The sequence below is a fragment of the Chiroxiphia lanceolata genome, chromosome 3 (genome assembly GCF_009829145.1).
Source record: "Chiroxiphia lanceolata isolate bChiLan1 chromosome 3, bChiLan1.pri, whole genome shotgun sequence".
NCBI classification, from domain to species: domain Eukaryota; kingdom Metazoa; phylum Chordata; class Aves; order Passeriformes; family Pipridae; genus Chiroxiphia; species Chiroxiphia lanceolata.
In genome coordinates, this window is record NC_045639.1 from 48,423,920 (window position 1) to 48,443,725 (window position 19,806).

General features: G+C 41.0%; 1 protein-coding gene across 1 annotated transcript in view; it reads left to right on the plus strand.

Annotated features, from left to right (window-relative positions):
• Positions 1–19,806, plus strand: part of UTRN (utrophin) — a 364,804-nt gene continuing 344,998 nt past the window's right edge. The window contains exons 1-2 of the mRNA XM_032682362.1: positions 1–106; positions 1,032–1,189. Of these exons, the coding sequence (XP_032538253.1) occupies positions 1,111–1,189 (79 nt within the window). The 5' untranslated portion in view covers positions 1–106; positions 1,032–1,110. The remainder of the gene's footprint in view (positions 107–1,031; positions 1,190–19,806) is intronic.

Genomic DNA, 19,806 nt, shown 5'->3' on the forward strand with positions numbered 1-19,806 from the left:
CCAGCGCAGCGCCGTGGGAGCTACCGCCGCCGGGAGACGGAGTGCGGGGAGGAGCCGGGCTGTGCCGTGGGGGAGCGCAGCCGTCTCCCACCGCCGTGTCCGAGGGGTGAGTGGTGGCGGCGAGTTGCTCTCGGCGGGTGCCCCGGGAGCGGCTGGCTAGCCCCGCGGGGAGGCGACGGCACCGGGAGGGGCGCGGCGGGGAAAGTTTGTTCCCCAGCTCGGGTAGCGGCGGGGGGCCAGGGGTCAGTGCTCGCGGCGGGCACACCTGCGGGCGAGGCGGGACGGGGCGGCCGCGGGGAGCGGGGGCGAGGGGCGGCTCCGCCGCGGAGGTGCCCGAGGGCGGCGGCGGCGGCGCTGCTGCGGCCGCGCACCCCGCGGGGAGGAGGTGCCGGCACGCCCGGCCGGTGCCGGGTCAAAATCCCCGCCGGGGCAGCGGCTCTGTCGGGGCGGCCGGGCGGGGGCGGGCGTGCCTGGGGCCGTGCGTGCCTGGGGCCGTGTGTGGGGCCTGTCCTGTGGGGCTCGGCTTCCCCCACCCCAGAGAGGGGCTGCGCGGCTTCTCGCACACGTGGCTGTCGCGCCCCGGGCCGGCCGGGGGAGCGCGCCTGCCTGTGTCCCCTTCCCCGCTGGCACACGCCCCGGCCCGGCGGGAGCGGAGCTCCTTGGCTTTGCCACCCTCTGGAGCGGGGCTGTCCCGTTCGGTGCCAGGTGGGTGACGGGTGGTGGCGGTGGTGTCGCGTCAAGGGCCGTGTCCTGCCCCTCTGAGGGTCACGGGGGGGCGCGGCGCGCCCTCATGCCCAAGGGTGACTGAAGCTTGCCTTTCCCGGCTGGGGATTGAACTGGCCGCCTGGGCCATCTCGCTTTTTAAATGCCATAAGGTGGCCCACGGCGGGGACACAACGAATGGCCGATCGGCTGCCCCGCTACGCGTGGCCATGGCCAGCAAGCCTCTACCCCTCCCGTCGCACGCGGAGTCACACCTGCCGTAGCCCGTGGAGTTACCGTGCCTCTCTGCTCTTCGTCCTGTGCTGTAGGTGCTGACCCGGGGCCCTCCATGGGAGCCTTCTCCCGTCGGATTTAGGCTCCACCCGTGGCGTACCCCAGCCCACGAGCATGGCCCGTGTCTCCGACCCGGAGGAAGGACCTGGCGGGGGACACAGCGAGTTCAGCGATATCATTAAGTCGAGATCAGGTAAGCTGTCGAGAGGAGCAGTGTCTTCCTGTTTTTATCTCTGTCCATAGCTTCTGACTTTAGCTTACATTTTTAAACAGCACGTTTGTCCAGCTGGTTTTTTGGGGCATATATTGGTAGTACAATGAATGACTGAAGCTGTTTGTGCAGTTATCCTACTGTTACTTACAAAGTAATAGTAATTATAGGTCTCTAGGTTTGTGTGTGTTTTTTTTGACAGTATTAGTCAAGTCTATTTGTTTGGGATCCACCTCCTGCATTATAATTACCTCTACTTTTGTAAATAACCATTTGCTTAAAGTGCTCTTATGCAACCTAGTGTTGGCAGCTTTTGTGTTTATTCTCAGACACTGAAAATGGCAACTGTGACCGCAATACTGTACCTCCTAAAAGTGCATTGCAGTAGTACTCATGCAGTAAATTAATGTGCTTCCTCCTTAATGTAAAACAGTTGTCTAAGGCTACTCACTCAGGCATTTCCTCCAGCAAAACATTCATGTAACAGATCTGAAGGTTATTGGAAAAACATGGAGTTTCTTGGTTTTGGTATGTTGGAGTCCCCTGAGGCTCTGATCGATGCTGGGGTGGGTAATGAGGTACCCTCACTTTAGCAACAGGAGAATGGAGGTTTTGGAGGGACAGCTGTATGTTGTTTAAACCTTGGTAGAAAACTGTGCTTCATCCAGAGACTGGATGCTCGCTTACTTAGCCTCCCAGGCTCCCTTTGGTTTCTTAAATGCAAAATGCTCCTGTTACCAAAAGACTTTCCTCTGATATCTGAAACCTAGCAGTGTGTTTTTTTAAAATGTTCCATACATAAAAAACTCTAGCTCTTCAATTGGTCATGATTCGATATGTCAGATTACGTGGGATGCAGATTTGAATCTGGATCCCATTGTTGTTGGAGTAGTTTGTTTCTTAGACCTTCTTTCTGAGGCAGTCTTGCTCTTAACTTCTGGAAGTGCAGTTTATGAAACAGATGCTTGTGGTTTTTCATCTTGAGTTCTCTAGTGGTGTTTTATATTTTCTGCTGTTATTGTGGAACCTCTGGGCATAACTTAATTTGATTGTAAGTGTGTAGTCAGCATCTCTAAGGGCTTTGAGTTTGGGTATGGCTTGCAGACAGTTTATGCATTTAGGTGTGTAAGTACTACAGTTTTATAGGATGTATGAGGAAACATGGCTGTATTGGAGGTTTTTCATGAATGAACAAATTGTACAGTAAGTTCTGTTGTTTTGGTTAGAACAGATGATTGTAAATCTCCTGTTAAAACCACTTCAACTTTCTTCTTGTGTGTTATTGAGAAAATGCTCTATATTCTAATATAAAGCTAAAAGACTTGAGCATTAGATTAAAAATAGTGATGATTGATCTTAAGTAATTCGTCTTTTCTAAATATTACACTGTTTTACATCTGGATGTGTGATTTCTTTGAGTAACATACTGTACTACATAGTTCAGATTTGAACCATTCACTACAAGTAAACCTGTGGGAGGGATTTCTTAATGAAAGGGCTGAAGTTTCCTGAAGTACAGATGACAGCAAACTAAAGGCTCGTTGTCAGGACTGAGGAGAAAATATTTTAAGCTATGCTTTGATTTTTCCTAGGTATCTTGGAAAGAGAATGCAAAATTTGATAATTATTAAAAAAAAACAAACACCCACTAAGTTTTCCTGCTGGGATGATTTATCCTGTATGAAAAGTTCTTCAGTCTAAATGATTTGAAATACAGTACAAGTGTTGTCTTCTAACTTACTAATATTTGGGGTAGCTAAGGAGTCTGGCTTTTGAGGCTCAAGAGATCAGAAACAAAAAAGTTTTAGGATCGATCTCCACTTTCTTCTGTCGTAGAAAATAGACTGTTATTGTGTTTCTTGCTGCTCTGTAAGTTCTTCACCTGTGATACGGGAAATTTCTTTAACACTTTGATTACAGAGAGCATGCAAATACACATTTAATATTTTCACTCAATAAATAAAATACGAAACCCACTTACAGTGGGTGAAAAATCTCTTAAGTGATTTAATATGTGATCTAGTGATTTAGTGTCATAATACTTTTTTAGTGCATTTTTAAATAAGAACACTGAAAATAGTTGACTCTATTCTTGTAAATAAAAGGATATAGTTGTATGTCCTGTGTAAAGATCACTTTCTCTGTGTTCTCCTGAGCAATTGTCTGTCTTTTTCAACGTTTTTCATCATTTCTTTTGAACAGATCACCAAGCTGTCAGGATATCATGGTTATTTAAAAATACTAATATTCTAAAAGTGATATTTAAGATTCATGGCTAAATATTTTTTGTTGTTATAACTTGGAAGAAAATTATAATTTGAAATGCCAGAATCTTTTGAGGTTGTGCCTTAACAAAGAGTGGTATTAGTGAAAATGCTTCTAAATATTTGGATCCGGGTGTAAACTTCAGTCTTTAGCAGCCTGTCAACTGAATATATTGTCTTTTCTGTAGTCATGGCTGCTTTAGTTATCTTGCTTTGTAAAACTGTGAAGCAATTAGAAAGCCGTAAAGGTGGCATTGTCAATATGTGCAGTGTAATTCGTTATTGAAAACCTGAGCCTTGATCTAAAGTCACTCTTATGAGACTACTAAGACACATGAAGTTTTACATTTGCTCAGGGCTGTGTGGTGCCCACCTATGCTTATTTTTATTAGCAGAACAAGCTATGTAATTTTTTCTTACTGACTTGTAATTGGGAAGCTACCAGCATACCATGTGAAGGATGTAGGAGAACTGCAGAAAATCATAATTTTTCTATAGAGCAATCAAAATAAATTAACAGTTTCTATTCTAATCAATTAACAGGATTTCTGTTTGTTGCTTATACAAAAAAGGGCAATATCCTGTGCATCTGACACGGTTTCACAGATGGGGAAGAAGTAATTTTACAAGCACTCGATTTATTCTTTGGGGAGTTCAAACTGAGAGGATGAAGGATAAAACACATCCACTGGGCATTGCTGCATGTTTTTGATTATGTTGGAAATACTTTGTCTTCCGGTAGTCAGAAAGAAAACTTTAAATACATGTGCTATAGTCTGTAGCTGTTACAAGTGATAAATGCTTGATCTTCCAGAGCAGAGATTTTCCCTGCCTGTAATATCATTTTTGTTACTTGTGATACAAAAAAAAAATTAAGACATTTTTCTGTTGTCCAATTAGCATTTATTATTTTCTGCTTTGGATGTAGCTCCTGTTTGATTAGGTAGTTTGTTAGCACTGATCTACATGTAGCTACAAGTTATTTTTGAAGATACATCTTCTACACTTAGAGTAGAATATGATAGTGACCAAAGCTGCCTGTGAAATAACTTTTGGCTATGGTATTTATAAAGGAAGCTGCCTTATGTTTGCAGAAGGACAAACAGTCTGCTTCCCTTCTTCCTGCACCAGTGGTGGATGCTGATGGTTACATGATGTGTAGTGAGTAGGATACTTGTTCCTGGACGGTTATGTTAGGTTTATATGTTTATAATTAGTGTTATTTAGTGTTATTAGGCTGTGCTATGCCTGTGTGTCTATATGATGGCTTGCTATGGAAAAGCAGTTTCCCATTTTTACTTGCCTGTAGTATGAAGTAATGTTTATGGAGCTGATTTATATCTTTGGAAAGCATCTTGTAAAGATAGGTGAGTCTTTCTCGTTGCAATAGCTTTTGGGAAGGAATGTTGTGGAATGATTACCTTACAGTGGTAAAAACAGTGCTGTCATCACTGTGCTTGAAGAACAGATGAGTCTTTGCAATGATTAATTATGGAAAAAAGACAAACTTAAAATCGTCATGGTAGCTTGGAATGGTGATATATAATTAAACAGTAAGACGTGACAGGAAAAACATCTCTGGAAGATTATGCCTCTGGTACATTTTAGGATATGAATTCCTGTCTAAATTGAGGGGAACTTAGTTCTCCTCATCTACCTTTCATTTTTAATTATATTAAATGTATTTGACTGAAAGACTGCTTTGAGAAATTGTAACTCACTTCTGGAGTTTTTGGGCAAGGCTTATTCTGAGAACTGCTGCTGTTGTCTGTCTGACCCCTTGAAGCAACACTTACTTGTCTGGCAGCCCCCTTGCTTAGGGATCTCCCTGTCCCACAGTGCCACATGTTGCCTTTGGAACCAGTTCCTTTGGCTGTGCCTCTCGCTGCCAGATAGCTACAGGCCAAATGTCCTGCTTCTCATTTTCCATTTTGGCTCCATTGGTGTGAAATTGTCCCGAGTTGTCATAGTTGTAGGCAGACCCTTAGGATTCTGTCAAGTGGGTGAGGAGTTGGTGTAGCCAGATTTTCACTGTGTGAACTCCTCAGGGATGTTTGTGCAGAGTGTGTGGACAAGGGGTTAAAGATGAGCAAGAAAGTTGCTGCTCCTTGTTTCTGCACACTAAAATTACTTTTTTAAAGACCAAACTGTTCCATTGCTGTAGCCTGGCTCCTTTCTGTCACTTGTATAATTTCCTTTTCTTGGGCTGTTTGGTGGGGACAGATTGGGTGCTGCAATGAAGACAGTTCTAGGGTATTGCCTAGCATTTATGAAATGACATATATACAAGTACCAGGCTGGTTTCTTCTACTGTCGTGATTGGTAGGGGAAGAAATAACATATGCTGCTTCGTGTGTTTGAAGCACGACTCTGTCTTGGAATAGAAATTGAAGCTTCTCAGGGAGGAAAAGAAAAAAGCAACCCAAAACCCAAACCATAAAAGTAGCCCATTGATTTGTGCCAGGAAATGAGGACATAACCCTGAAAAAGAACTGCTATGTGAGGCACCATGTGTAATGTGGTAGGTGTATCTAAAGAGGTCTGAAAGTTGGTGTGGGGAGAGGCTGCTGCTGAAGTGGAACCCCCCCACTGATGAGGATCCTGTGGAGGAGGGGTGCACCTAGGTGAGAAGCAGACCGGGGCAATGTGGAGTTCCTGCCTACACCTCTCCCAGTACATTTTTGAAGCTCTGTCCTTCCATTTCCCCTCAGCCCTCAGGTCTGGGGAAAGAAAGAAGACTCTCATACAGTATCATGAAAATGTTTTCATGTGCAAAGAAATTCTAAAAGCTCACAGCATTGGACAGCTTAGCAAAGAATGAGCTGTGCTGTCTAAACACCTCTCAGTAACTGCTCCTAATTTTGATCATCACCTTGACTATTTCTCCTGGAAGAATCACCTGTCTGTGCTGTGTGTTGGGATTGATTCTTGTGAGCAGGGAAAAGTAGGGAAGTATTCTTATTAAAATCTTTTGAATATGAGTAAGGAGTAGGTACATCAGTGTAGGTGTATAAGGAGAAGAGCACTTCAGCTTGAGCTGAACTGTTGTTTCAGGACAGTATAGCTGCTCTGCTGCCAGGTAGCAGCACAGATTGGTGTTCTTGGAGCCTGCATAATGTGTTGCACAATATCCCTCCTTCAAAGGAAAATGCACAATGAGAAGAGCACAGATGTTTTCACTCCTCCTGTGAACTGAGATGCTCACAGCATGAAGTTGGGGAGAACTGCATTTATTTGGATTCCTTAATAACAGTCTGCAGAATGAATAACAGGGTTTAAACATCATGAGGTGGGAGGCAGGAGTTGCATTGTCTGACTCCTTTTTGTGTTGATGAAAGAATAACTTATAGTGCTCTGTACTTTGTCAGAAGTCTGTTTTATGTCTTTCTCCCCTCCCTGTGTTTTGGGGATGCAGCTGAGTTGTAATTTCAGAAAGTGTCAGTATGTTCTCAAAAGAAAGCTGGGAGTTTTAAAGGTAGCAACAAAAATGATAGGCTAAGGAAATAGAATAGACCTCTGGAATCTGTGGATTTGATAGAAGCAATAGTACAGCTCTGTTGCAAGCTGTAATTTTGGGAATGAGGCAAGAAACTACTGATTTGTAAATATAGCCAGCTGCAAAGTCAGTGAAACATCTGCTATCAAGAAAGAGTCAAACTGCCATGTATTTATTTATTATTATGATGTCTCTGAAAGGACATCCATGCTGCCTGATACTACCTTGGAGAAAGTAAAAAGAGAAACTTGAATTATTGGACCAGATTGGGCTCAGCCCTGAGTGGAGCCCAAAAAAAACCCCCCACCTGAAATACAAACACTTCTATTTATATTTTGTTGTCACTTATCTGTGGGACCAGCAGATTCGGGCTGATACAGTCACTCTCCCTGCCTCGAAGTGCATATCTAGGTGGTTGGGAGACTGACATGCCTATGAATTGTACCTACAGAGACTGGGCCTGGGTTGGGAGCTGGTTGTCAGTGGGGAGGCTGCTGGAAGGCAGCCAGCTGTAATAGAGAGGGTGTGGGCAGTTGTAATTCTTTCAGCTAAGGGCAGGGGTTGAGTTTGGGTGTGTTTTGGGCTGCATCTTGTCTCTGACTGTCTGAACGAGCTCTGGGTCCGGGCTGCAGCAATGCAGGGGAGGGTGGTTACGAGTGGGGACATCTACACATCTACAACTGTGGCAGTGACCTTGTGAAGGTTTCTTATGCTCAGAAATATGTTCACTCTTTGATAAGTTACATTTTTAGGTATTTATTAATCTGTTGAGTGCATGGGACAGATGCATGAAACATGTTGAGATGCTTGAGAGGAATAACTTGAGCATTATACAGCTTAATTGTAGTTTCTCTTGTAAGGAGTCACCTCCTATCCCGGGGAGACACTCTAGCAGCCTAGCACGTGTTCAGGTGAGTGGATCTCCTGCTGGGTGTGGAAGAAGTGGTGAAGAGCTGCTGAACCTGTAGCTGGTGGGAGACAGGCTGACTGTGTTTCAGTAAAAGACTAACTTCTTTCTCAAAAACACTGGATGCCTGATGGTAGGAGAGGATTTGGCTACATGACCGAGATTAGATATGTATTCTTGAGGTTATTTTGCTGATCAATATAGGGAATGTACAGCAGTACTTTCCAGTCATGAATTGATAATGAAGTTCCTTTCTGGGCTTCAATGTTTTTTCCCCTCACCTGGCTATAAACCAGGAGGACCCAACATCCAGAAACTGAGAGATTTTTATAGAGGAATAAGACAAACACATAAGGACTGGCTGGTCACTGGCTTATGCATTAAGCTGTGGAGAAACATGCACTTAAGCCATGAAAGAACATGCTTTGATGGGTCTATGTAATTCATTCCATAAATAGCTTTTAATTAGTTCCCATGTACTCTGTTTTTATTTCCTAGCATCAAATGTGGGTTTTACCCCCTCCTAACCTAGATCATGGCAGAGGACTGAAGGTGAAATATGCTCCTAAAATATGATGTTAGAAATGATTATTGTGTGATGTGTAAGTTCTGAAATGGTTTTTTGCTATCTTTTTTCATTCTTAATTTACCCATGCTATCCTGGATGAGCAAAGAGCAGCAGTCTGTGCTTGAATAATAAATGGAGGAGATTTATTTGAACATTTTATGGTAGCATGTTTGGAATAGGGTGAAGCCTTTTGGTTTCTGTTATTTTAATAGTTATATTATAAAATATGATTGTATTAACAGAAGAGAATAAATAAAGTAGTATTTAAATGCCAACAGACCAAGACCTTTCTATTGCCTCTTTCCAGGCTTTAACTTCTGTTATAGCTTTATAATGAACAACAGCTATGGTCAGCATAAATCATTTCCAGAGAGAGTTCATTTTTTTTTTCCTGGTTTCTACATGTACATCTTGTTCTTGGATGAGACTTCTTGTGGAAATTCACAGGAACATACTGTGTTAATACCATGCCTCTTTTAACTTCCATGGAGCCTTTTCTCAAGAAAGTCTGTTAGTGTCCTTCTGAATTAGTTTTGCTCTCTGGGATACTGATGTGTAGTTGTTTCACTCTGAATGCTTTTCCTCTGTGCTCAGGAATGTTTCTCTTCAACCTGTCTGTTGTGCCCAGTTTAGAGCTTGTTGGTTTGACTTACTGAGCTTTAAAAAGAAAAAAAAAAATTAGCTTATTTAACACACTGTTCATTTAGAATAGAGTTTATTAAGTTTAATCTTAGAGTTCTTAAAGGTTACAGTCTGGATCTGAAGTATTTGCTCTGGTCTTTTTACTCAAAAAATACATTTACAAGCTTTATAATCTGTGCAGAGGAGTAGTCTGTGTGACAGTGTCACTCATACAGTGCCTATGTACTTGCCAGTGAGGGTGCTGTGTTTCGCTGACAAGTTGAGATTGGGAGCATTGAGCTAATTTAGGACAAAAGGACACTTTTAAACCACCCCCCCCAACCACTGTTCTGGTTTCACCAGGCATTTGAGGATTTATTAAAGCAATGAAGCATACTTTTGGAAGATTACATTGCTATGTTGATAGGACAAGTCAAATGTTGACCATTGTATTAATGTGGAAGTGGTTTTATATTTAAGTGCACAATCAGCATGTCCAAAATTGAACTGGAGAAACAGGAGGGAAGAGTTCAAATGAGGTTGTATCCATTGTCACAAATGCCATACCACTCTGTATTGGTTTATTTCTATTTTGAAGGCTATTGAAACCCAATTAAAGTTCATTATTTGCCCTCTGAATGTTAACAGAAAGCTCCTTGATTACAGGAGAATCATTATTAAAAGAAAAGAGATTGAAAGCACTCTGCTAGTGCTTTACAGAGTCTCTGTAGATGTCAGGCTCCCAACAAGTTCTGCACTGCTGCCTCTCCAGACCTGTTTCCCTCTTATTTCCCCCTCCTGGTAAAGTGCAGCGCATAAAACGTAGAGGTGAAGAGGTCAAGTTTTTGCAAGAATACTCCAGTGCTAGTAAGAAAGTTCAGGTATATCACACCACTACCAGGAAAAGCTTTTTCTTCTATTTTTGGGCATTGGGAGAACGATGGCATCAGTTTGTGACTTTTTTTCCATACAGATGCTTTTCTTGTCCTTTCTTATCCAAAGAAAACTAGATCAATCAAGACTTACAGAGCTGCTGAGATGCAAGGATGGAATGACTGCTGCATCAGCCACAGTGGTGTCTGTTACTTCTCAGTCCCCCAGCAGAGCCTCTTGAATGACATCCCTTCAGAGTTTGGACAAATGCCTTTTTATGCCAAAAAGGTTAATACACTGTCTGCATCTTTCTTACCCATCCATGTGTGCATGGCAGGAGGGAGCATGAGGACCTGCTATGAAGTCTCAGGACTGACTTCAAGTCTTTAGGTAGACCCTCCTCTGGTCAGGAGAACCCAAATTTTAATTTTTGTTAAATCTAAAGCAGCTGTTTAGAAGGGTTTTTATTTAGGCTGTAATGAAGTGGTTCCTAAAACTTGGGAAACTTGAAGTTAATGAATTCCATGTATACTGTATTTTGTTGTTCATGTTTATTTTAAGAGGGGGAAATAATTTTTGTACTAGATCACCAAGGCTATTTGTCTTTCCAGACCTTTGAGCTAAGAATTTCCTGACGTTGAAACCTTCTTCTCTACCCTTAATCTGCTGAAGTGGGTTTTCTGTCACTACATGGTAAATAACTTTCCCTTCTCAGCAGGCAGTGTTAAATATTTCATCATTGGTAAAGGATAATAGTTACTTTGCTTACACAGTGACTAACAGTATTGGGTGTGTTCATCTCCATGAAGAAAACGAAGAGACGGAATGTACCTTTTCTGATCTTTCTAATTGAAACCCCTCAACTCTTTGGTTTAAAAGATCAGTTAATTTTGAGCAAGGCACACAGCGGAGTTGTGGTGTAACAGATCTCTTTGTGTGTTGTAGGATACCGTACCTAAAGAAGGGAAGTTGTGTTCACTGAAACCCTTAAGTAAGGGTGTGGGCAATAGGATGAAAGAACGGTAGCTGGCTTTGTGAAATGGGTTGCTTTTGAGGGGTGATCACCCTTTGATTGCTAGTTTGGGTCTCATAGCCCCTCTCAGAGAAACAGTGGAATTTAATGCCAGGAGTGCAATGGGGAAGGTGAGGACTTATGCATGTCTTGAGGCATCAATTGGGGCAGAGTCCTGGTGGTAACATACCATTATCATGTGTCACACAATATAAATCAAGCAGAATACATTGAACAAACTGGAAGAGTGTGTACTGACTAAAGCGAAGTGTACTGAAGCAAAATCCCTGCTCACCCATCTCCTGTTAGCACTAGTGGTGGTCTACTATCAGTTGTGAGACTGGGATATTTATAAATCTCACTTTGAACCTCTATGTTACAAACATAAAATGTGATAGCCTACTCTCTGCCTGACTGTATGTGCTTACCTTGATGTGTAGATATAACTGGTTGGAATGGCAGAATTTGTGCTTGAAAGAAGATCCTTTGGAGCATTTAACTGGAAAATGGTGGCATCAGTTTTTTCCATGCAGATGCTTTTGTTGTTCTTTCTTATCCAAAGAAAACTAGATCAGTCAAGACTTACAGAACTGCTGAGGTGCAGGGATGGAATGACTGCTGCATCAATGTGGGATCTTTAGTGAGAGATATCTGTAATAGAAAGGAAAGGTTTTGTGGCATGTGCAATCCAGAGATGTGTGTTAAACATAATGGCAACACAGAATAACCAACCAGGCTAATTTAAAGCCAGGGTGACTTTGTACTTGTTTGTGGCATTGATTTTATTATTATTTTTCTTGTCTCTGGGGATGACTTGTGACTGGATTAATAAAATTTAAAAATAGATGTCTGGTTCAATTCCAAGTATGAGGATAATAATTTTTGAACATGATATGCAATTAAAAATAATTACCCAAAATAAACTAGAAAGCCCTAAACATTGCCTTTTGAAAAACATACTTCTATTCTTCCCAGAAGTTGCTCTTTTTTTGTATGCATGTGTGTGTTCTGTGCTTCCTCTACCTTGTTCAGCTTCGTGGTTTTTCTTCCAGCTGAAGGAAGACTGCAGTGATTGACTCTGTGTGCTGCAAAGTGTATGGAGGAAGAGCAAAAGAGATGGAGACTCTTTTTTTTTTTTGTTTTTTCCTCCTTCCTGCCATGCTCCTGGTATGAGGATGGTATGGTATGAGGAAGGGTGGAGGGATAAATGTGGCAGTGCTGGCTCCTGCTGCCTTGGGATGTGTCCTGGTGTGTGGCAGGGCTGTGTATTGACACCTGAGGCCCCCTGTGCTTTTGTTTTTCAGTCAGCATCTCTGTGCTGTAGTCAGAAGGTAGTTTGAGACAGTCTAAACCTCCAATGAAACAAGTGGACAATGTTGTTATACTTTTTTTTTTTTTTGCTGTTGAATGCTGTTGCCTCATTGGCTTCATATCATCTTTCCTGCAACTTCCTCTTTGTTAGAGCCCTCATGCCAGCTTTTCAGTGTTGATATGCCAGTTCAAATTTTCAAAGGGTTCAAAACACTGACCATTTCCTGAGCACCTGACTGCAGTGTAGGACATGATGGGACCTGTTTCTGATGTATTACATGGAGAGAATGTGCACTGGGAAGAGAGTGAGGGGCCAGAGAGCATTGAGGGTATTTTGTAATAAACCAGGCAAGCCCCAGCACCTTCTGGGGAAGAGAGTGGGTGTTTGTATGTGTTTCTGCATGGGAGAGGTATTGCTCAGTGATCATGTCTGAGGCTGAAGGCCCAAAAAAGGATTTAGTGGAAGATTGGATTCAGTGGTTGGACTCTATGATCTTAGAGGTCTTCTCCAACATAAATTATTCTATGCTTCCGTGAAGCTGACAGTGAGTTGTCAGTACCAAAATGATGCTGAAAGATGCTGGTCTAAGCAGAAGAGGATAGAGCTGGCTTACAGTGAGCCTTGATTTCCCCAAGAGAAAGACATTGTAAAGTCATTAATCAAGAACTAGAGAAAAGGAGCATTACTTTCCCTTCTCAAAAATAAAACAACCACAAGACCCTCTGCTGGTATTGGCAACCATCTGGCCACCACCCCTAGCAATGGTTGCAAGGATGTAGTGTTATGATAAACAGCCATTGTGTTGCAAGGGGTGCTGGCCTGTACAGGGACAGTTCTGATATAGTTTTTCTTAAAAAAAACCCATCTCAGGGAAAAGAGTGATTTCATTGCTGTAGTTGTTTAACTGAGAGGAAATAATGGTCATGATACTTATGTCAGTGTCCAAGTCCAAATAATGGAAATGCTTAGAAAGGAGGAGAGCTTAGGGCTATATATAGAGAGGAAATAAGTCATCACATAGATAATGATGGACCCTTCTGACAAGAGATTAAAACTGTGTTAACCTGGAGGAAATACGAGGAATATGTTTGGAGAGCCGTTTCTTTGGTTTACCTAGTGTAAAAGGGGGTGCTGAGCTGTGATGCAGGATGTGTGCAGTACAGAGTGTGGTAGCTAAGGCTTGATGGTGCTCTGGCATCTGGCACTGAGGTGGCAAGTGTGCTCACAGGGTCATTGTGCAGGTTATCCTGGTCAAATGTCTCCTACCTTTGTGATCGTTGCATTGGATTCATTCGTGTGCTGTAGTTCCATCATGAAGTGAGTGATGGCATGTTGTGGTTGGCATAATTGAGGTCTTTTTCTAGATTACTTCCTGGGTGAGGTTGCTGTCCTTGGGGCTCCTGAATTCCCACAGGAATCGTATGCTATGTGCAACGTGTCAGTAAGTGCAGCTCTGCCCTGTAGAGGTATGCAAGTATGATACTTCTGCTCCAGGGCACTTTCACATTGCAGGAACTCTTGCATCCTGCAGCTACTTTAATGTTTCTCTTACTTGTCAATCACTGGTTCACTTGATGCTACACCTAAATTAGAGGTTATTGGGTTGGGTCACAGATCACTCTAGCATGCAATGCCCACTTCTGAGGTAGTAGTTGGGGTAGAAGAGGAACACGTAATACCTGGTGGATCCCATAGTTTGTGGCTTTATATTTAGAGAACGTATTTGTTGTGTTCTGGGCAAAATATCACTTGTGATGTAGAGGTCTCTTTGCCTGTGAACTGTGCAGGGTACCTTTTATACTGAGAACTGGTGTGAAATCAGTGAAGGGCCCCAGAAGCCCAGACCTGTTTTAAGTGTGTCAAATTTGATTTTACTCTGTCTCTTTGCAATACAATGTTGAAGAGGTTTGGACTGCTATATTCATCCTTAAAAGATTCAGTGACCTTAGTGTAGTTGATTAAATTTAGTTCCAGGATTAAGTCTGTGGTTGACAGTGAAGTCCTCTCTGAACTAGTCTAGAACTGTTGAATGGTCTTTGGAGGAGATGTGATACACTGCAAAACTTGCCACCGCAGCTGTTTAGGAAAAATTAGTTAATGTTATCTAATGTACTCGCATAGAGGTTCTAGTGTGATTTGACCAGGAAAAAAAAATGAAATCTCTAAATTGGCTGCTGATTGTTGCCTTTGAAGTCCTGATGCATCCTTTCCTCCACAGTGCTTCCCTGCTGCTGTTGGTCAGGAGGAGCTGGGATCAAGCAGAAACCATTAATCAGGTGGTGAAAATGGACTAGTTCTATATAATGTTCAGATAAATTGACTGAAAAATGAAGACTGCTTAAAAATGTTTTACTGATTTATTTATTTTCAATGATAGTTCTCACTACCTTTTGTTACAGCTTCTTATTTTGACCCTGAGTGTCTGGCTTTAACTTATATTTGTCCCCATATAATAAAATTAATGAAAATGTAATGTTCAGTTGAACTCCATTTTGCTGCCTGGGGAAAGAAAGAAGGGGTTAAAGAACATGAGTTCTCCTGATACACTGCACTGTTGAAAGATGATAACGCACCATAGTGATCATCTGAAACAAAGATTTGTGGCTTAGAAAAGTGCAACCTGATTATGAAAGTATTCTGGATAATCTGTGTGGGTATGGGAAGGAGGAGAGAAATTGTGAAATGAATTGGAACTTTAGGCTTGTTTCTTCCAGTTGGAAAAGTCTGTTTTCTTATGAATTTGGGTCCTTATGCTCACTAATCTGACAATTTTTTCCCTTCATACCACAATGCACATAATTGTTTTTCTTCTAGTGATGGAGGGAAGAAGGCATAAGATATTATGTCTTCCTAGTATTCTCATTTATAATAACGTTCCTTTCATACTGTTCCAGTACTCAAAAAGAACCTTAACCTGCTATCCTGTTAAAAACCTCTTGTGCTGCCAGAAAAATGTAAAGAGATTGTAGACATTTGAAACTCAACTCTCATCTACAATACAGTGAAAAAAAGGAAATGATACGTTCTTGGCACTCCCAAATTCAGCAGAGCCAAAAGGTTATCAGCTGACAGAGTAGTTGAATTGTAATTATGATAACTAATGTTACTGGAAGTCTTTAAAAAGCAATTGAATTAATTATGTTTGATCTTGGTGAGAATCTGTGGCTGTGGGTGAGATTTTGATCTGGATCTCTTATCTGGGAAGCAGTGGGGGGTGTAAGTGGTGGGAAAAGTAATGTGTGTCAATTGTGTGAGATTCGCCTTTTTAACTGCTTTGTATCTGTATTGTGCCATACTTAACAGAGGCTATGTTTTTTCCTTTCTTTTTATTCCTCTCCTTTTTGGATGAATAAATTGAACTCTTACCATCTGGAATCTGCAAGGTATCATAAAAGCTTTTTTGGAAAGTCTGACAAATTGTAAAATCTAATATCTGTGAGAATTGGTGTATAAATTGCCCCTTTTGTGTAAGGTGGGTATAGTTAAAAGTGTTATAAAACCTATTTTGCAGACAGTTATTTTGAGACCTAAATATTGAATTAATGCAAAAAAAATAGAAACAAAAGTGAATTCCTGGTTAAATTACTATTCTTTAGCTAATATATCCTTCAACTATCTTAATCAAGGGGGACAAGATACAGTTTTTATTATATATCTGGAATTCCTTTCTTAATAGTCTTCAGACATTCCCCCCCTGCCCCTCAGTCCTGCAGGACTTGGAATGGTGAAAGCAGAGCTGAGGAATGGGTGGGTCAGTTTGATCATGTCTTCCGGAGTTATCCAGCTTGTTACAAATAATGTTCTGCTGTTTATTTAAATATCTGTGGCATAAATAGATAACCTGTTGCTCTACCCTTCAAGTGCAAAAGTAGTGCCCTGCACTTTCTGCAAAGTAAGAGCAAGCTGGTTTCATTATATCTCAATAATGGAGGGTGGCGTATTAATACAAGGTGAGAGGATTTCTTTGCTAGAACCTTACTAAAAGCTGGTTCAATAATTGTAATTTCTTTTTTTAGTAAGTAGAACTAGTTAAATAAGTCCCCTCAGCTTTACATAATTTTTAAAGTCCTATTTCAAATATCCTTCTGTAGAATAAACAACTAAATTAAATATGAATAACCACATAGTTAATTTTGAAGATACATTTTAAATTCCTATTCAAGTAAGAATATATATATGCAAAAGAGGCTAATTTGAAAATTGCATCCTCAAGGAAAATATACTTATCTAATGTAAAGCTAAGTGAAATAATGGTCCAAAATATCACCTTGGCCTTGAGTTCTTGGGTTTTTGATCTCTAAAACGAGAAAATTAGCCTCTTAAAAAGGGATGAATAATGTGAGCAAAACAGAATCTGATCTTATTCCCTCCCCATCAAGCCTCCACCCTGACCTTCATGCTTACTTCTGCCTTTAAACTCCTCTTTGTATTTAGTGTAAGCAAGCTGGTTGGTTCCCAAACTTATTTTAGCTCTGAGCTGATGATGTATGTATCTGGTCATCAGCTGCAGAAAATATGTTTGGGTATCTTTAGCCTTGTTTAGCTTCTCTTCTTAGCTGAGATGGTATTTCAGTGTTTTTGTCAATATCTGAGGGATATATGAAATATAGGATGGTCACCTTTCTATCCACCCCCTTGCAGCTATTCATATAGAAACTCATCTTGAAATGATTTTTTCAGGTCTGGCTTTTGGATTATTGGGAAAAAATGTGGAAGCAAGGTAGTCAAAGGGAGCTTTATGCTTCATCTACAAAGAAAATTTTGGGGTTCCTGCTTTTCTCTAGGAAGGTAAATATTAAGGAATAAAAGTGTCTTGGAGTGACCAAGATTGCTTGCTTTTTTTGTTGGGACTTTTTTTTCCTGTCTTAGTGGAGCTTTGTTGCCTGACCTTGGATTTCCATCCCAGGGCAGAGTATTAGTGCAGTGAACTAAGCATGGATGTGGCTGCGTAGCTACAGAAGAGTATGTTCCCTTCTGGCAGTTATTCAAGAGTATCTCTGAATATTTATATGGTGAATTAGCACCATAGTGTAGAGGAGGTTTGGCAGAAAATCTTTCAGGATCTTGCAAGTTGCTGCATGCAAAGTTAGTGGTTTCTTTGCAAAAACACATACTAAAAAAAAAACCCCAAAAGGCACATAAAATGTGCTGAGTAAGGATGTTTAGAGAGGAATCTGGCAATGTGTGATTTTTGCAAAGGCATCTTGTTATGGATTGTCATTTATTCAATCAAATCTTTATTTTAAAAACTGCTTATACAGGGGAAGAGCTTTGTACCTTCTCTAATGGATATCTAAGTTTTACTGAAATTCAAGTAGTTGTATTTTGTAGACCTTTTTAAAGGTTTTTCATAAATTGCAAGTTGAATTCAGCTTTGATAAATCTATTGGTCTGTTCTGAGTTGTTACTGGCATTAATGTGCTGTAGAGGGAAAGATTCTCATTGTCCAGTGGAGGTGAAATTCTTAATTTCATGGAGAGATTGAAGAGTGCTTGCTTCTTTTCCTTAACTTTTCCAAGCTGACTTCTCTTAGAGTGACCTTGTTCTCCTGTGGCAACCTACCTGGTTAGAGGGGGAGCTTGTGTTGGAGATAAGAAATAATTCTCTTTGAAGAAGTTTGACAAATTTAGAAGAGCAATAAAGATCGTAAAAGTCACAACAACAGGGCCGATTTAGAAATGAATTGATTTAGAGCAGCCATGGTGTTACCAGGGAGAATTCTTCAATTGGGTTAGGGCAGAGTAATTCCAGTTTATCACCCACCTCAGCTCCTCCATGCAGGGGTCACACCTGACCCACTGTACCCACTGCAGGATGTGTTGCAGGTAACTCATGGGCACAGCAGTGTGCTCCAGGAAATGGCAGCTGTGCTACATAAGGTTGAGGGAGAAATTACTCAAGTGGATCTGTTCAGGTGGGAAGGTAAGGTTAAACTTAACCATCTGTAGGCAATTAAAATTCATGACAGAAGGTCAGGATATTACCCTCTGCCAGTGATTTCTTTATTAACTACACCTATGCAAATATAATGATGTGGTCTGTTAAAATTTAACCCCAAGACATGACTTCTTGCAAGCTTTCTAGCACATGAGAATCAGTGTTGATACATAAAAATGGGGAATAAGTGGAAATGCTGAAATGCCTTAGACATCTCTTTCAACTTGGTATAAAAGCACAGTGGCTGGAAAAAAAGGCAATTTCTACACATATGCAGTATTTAGTAAGCAGTTTTGTCTAAAAGGAATTGGGTGATGGAACTGGCTGATAGAAATGGTGTGCTTGTACTGTGTTTAAATAACTGCTAATGAATTTGGATCCACTTTATTATTTAAGAATTCCCTTGATTTCTCGTGTGCCTAAGTCTAATCTAAGTACTGTATTTCAGCATACCTAGGTGTGGGTGTTTTTTTTTTTTTTTTTTTTTTTTTTTTTTTTAAGGAAGAGTGGTTTTTAGGATGCATAACCAGTTGAAATTTGAAGTGCTAAAGACCTCTATGTTATAGTTTTGGGTCACCATATCACAATGGTAGCTATCAATTTTTAAGGATTTTTTTTTTTTTCTTTTCAGATGAGGCCTGTTTATATGGCAGAATAGTGTTTTTTTTCCCTTTGCTCTTAATCAGAAGGGAAAACTGTAAAATTGATGTCATCTTTGCTGTTCTTCTGCTCTATTGATTGTCACAGACTTTGGGATTGACAGATGTGTGTAACATTTGGGTTATCCATAACTTGGATCTGTGCTTTTCTCAGGGGAAATATTGAGAACATCCACCATGGTCAGCCTTGATCTTTAGTGCTAAAACCTAGTCTTCTTTGGGAAAACACACAACTAATGAAAGAAAACAAACAAAAAAACTTACCCTGACCTCCTTGTCCTTTCTGTTTTCTGACTGCGGATGTGGACTGTCTTCAAAATTGAAGGAAGGTAGATCTTTCGAAGATTAGTATATTCCAATAACTCTTTTTTTTTTGTTTTAACTAGTAGCTGGGTCAGTAGGTATCATCTGTGACCAATTTGAAAGAAAGGCAACACGATTTCTGCTGGCAAAAAAGGCTCAAATAAAATACTGAGTACTAAATACGTTAGTTGGGGATAAACAAGGTGATGGGACATACCCATTGAAGTTATTGTAAGGCTTGGGAAATGGAAATGGAGATGAGAGAGTTCCAAAGGGGAAAAAAAACCTTCCTGTTTCTGAAAAAAGCGTTTCATGAGTTTCAGCCCTCAGGGAATGACATATTTTAAAAACGGCTCCTGTTCCTACCCTTCTCCCTCATAAAGTGAATGTTAAAGTAAACAGAAATGTAATTACGCTCCTCTAGCTTGGATGTTTCTTCTTGATGTAGAAAAGCTCAGCCACAAGGTAATGCTGTGGTTTTTAAGTGATGGAACAAGTTGCAATAGAGTTGAGTTGTTGTCATCTTTGTTGTATATACTTAGATAAGAGAGAAGGAGGTATATGTAGATGCATACGCCTGTGCACATGTATGTATACATAGACCTGTATCTATTTTCCCCTTCTGGGACTTCCGTTTGGAAATGGTG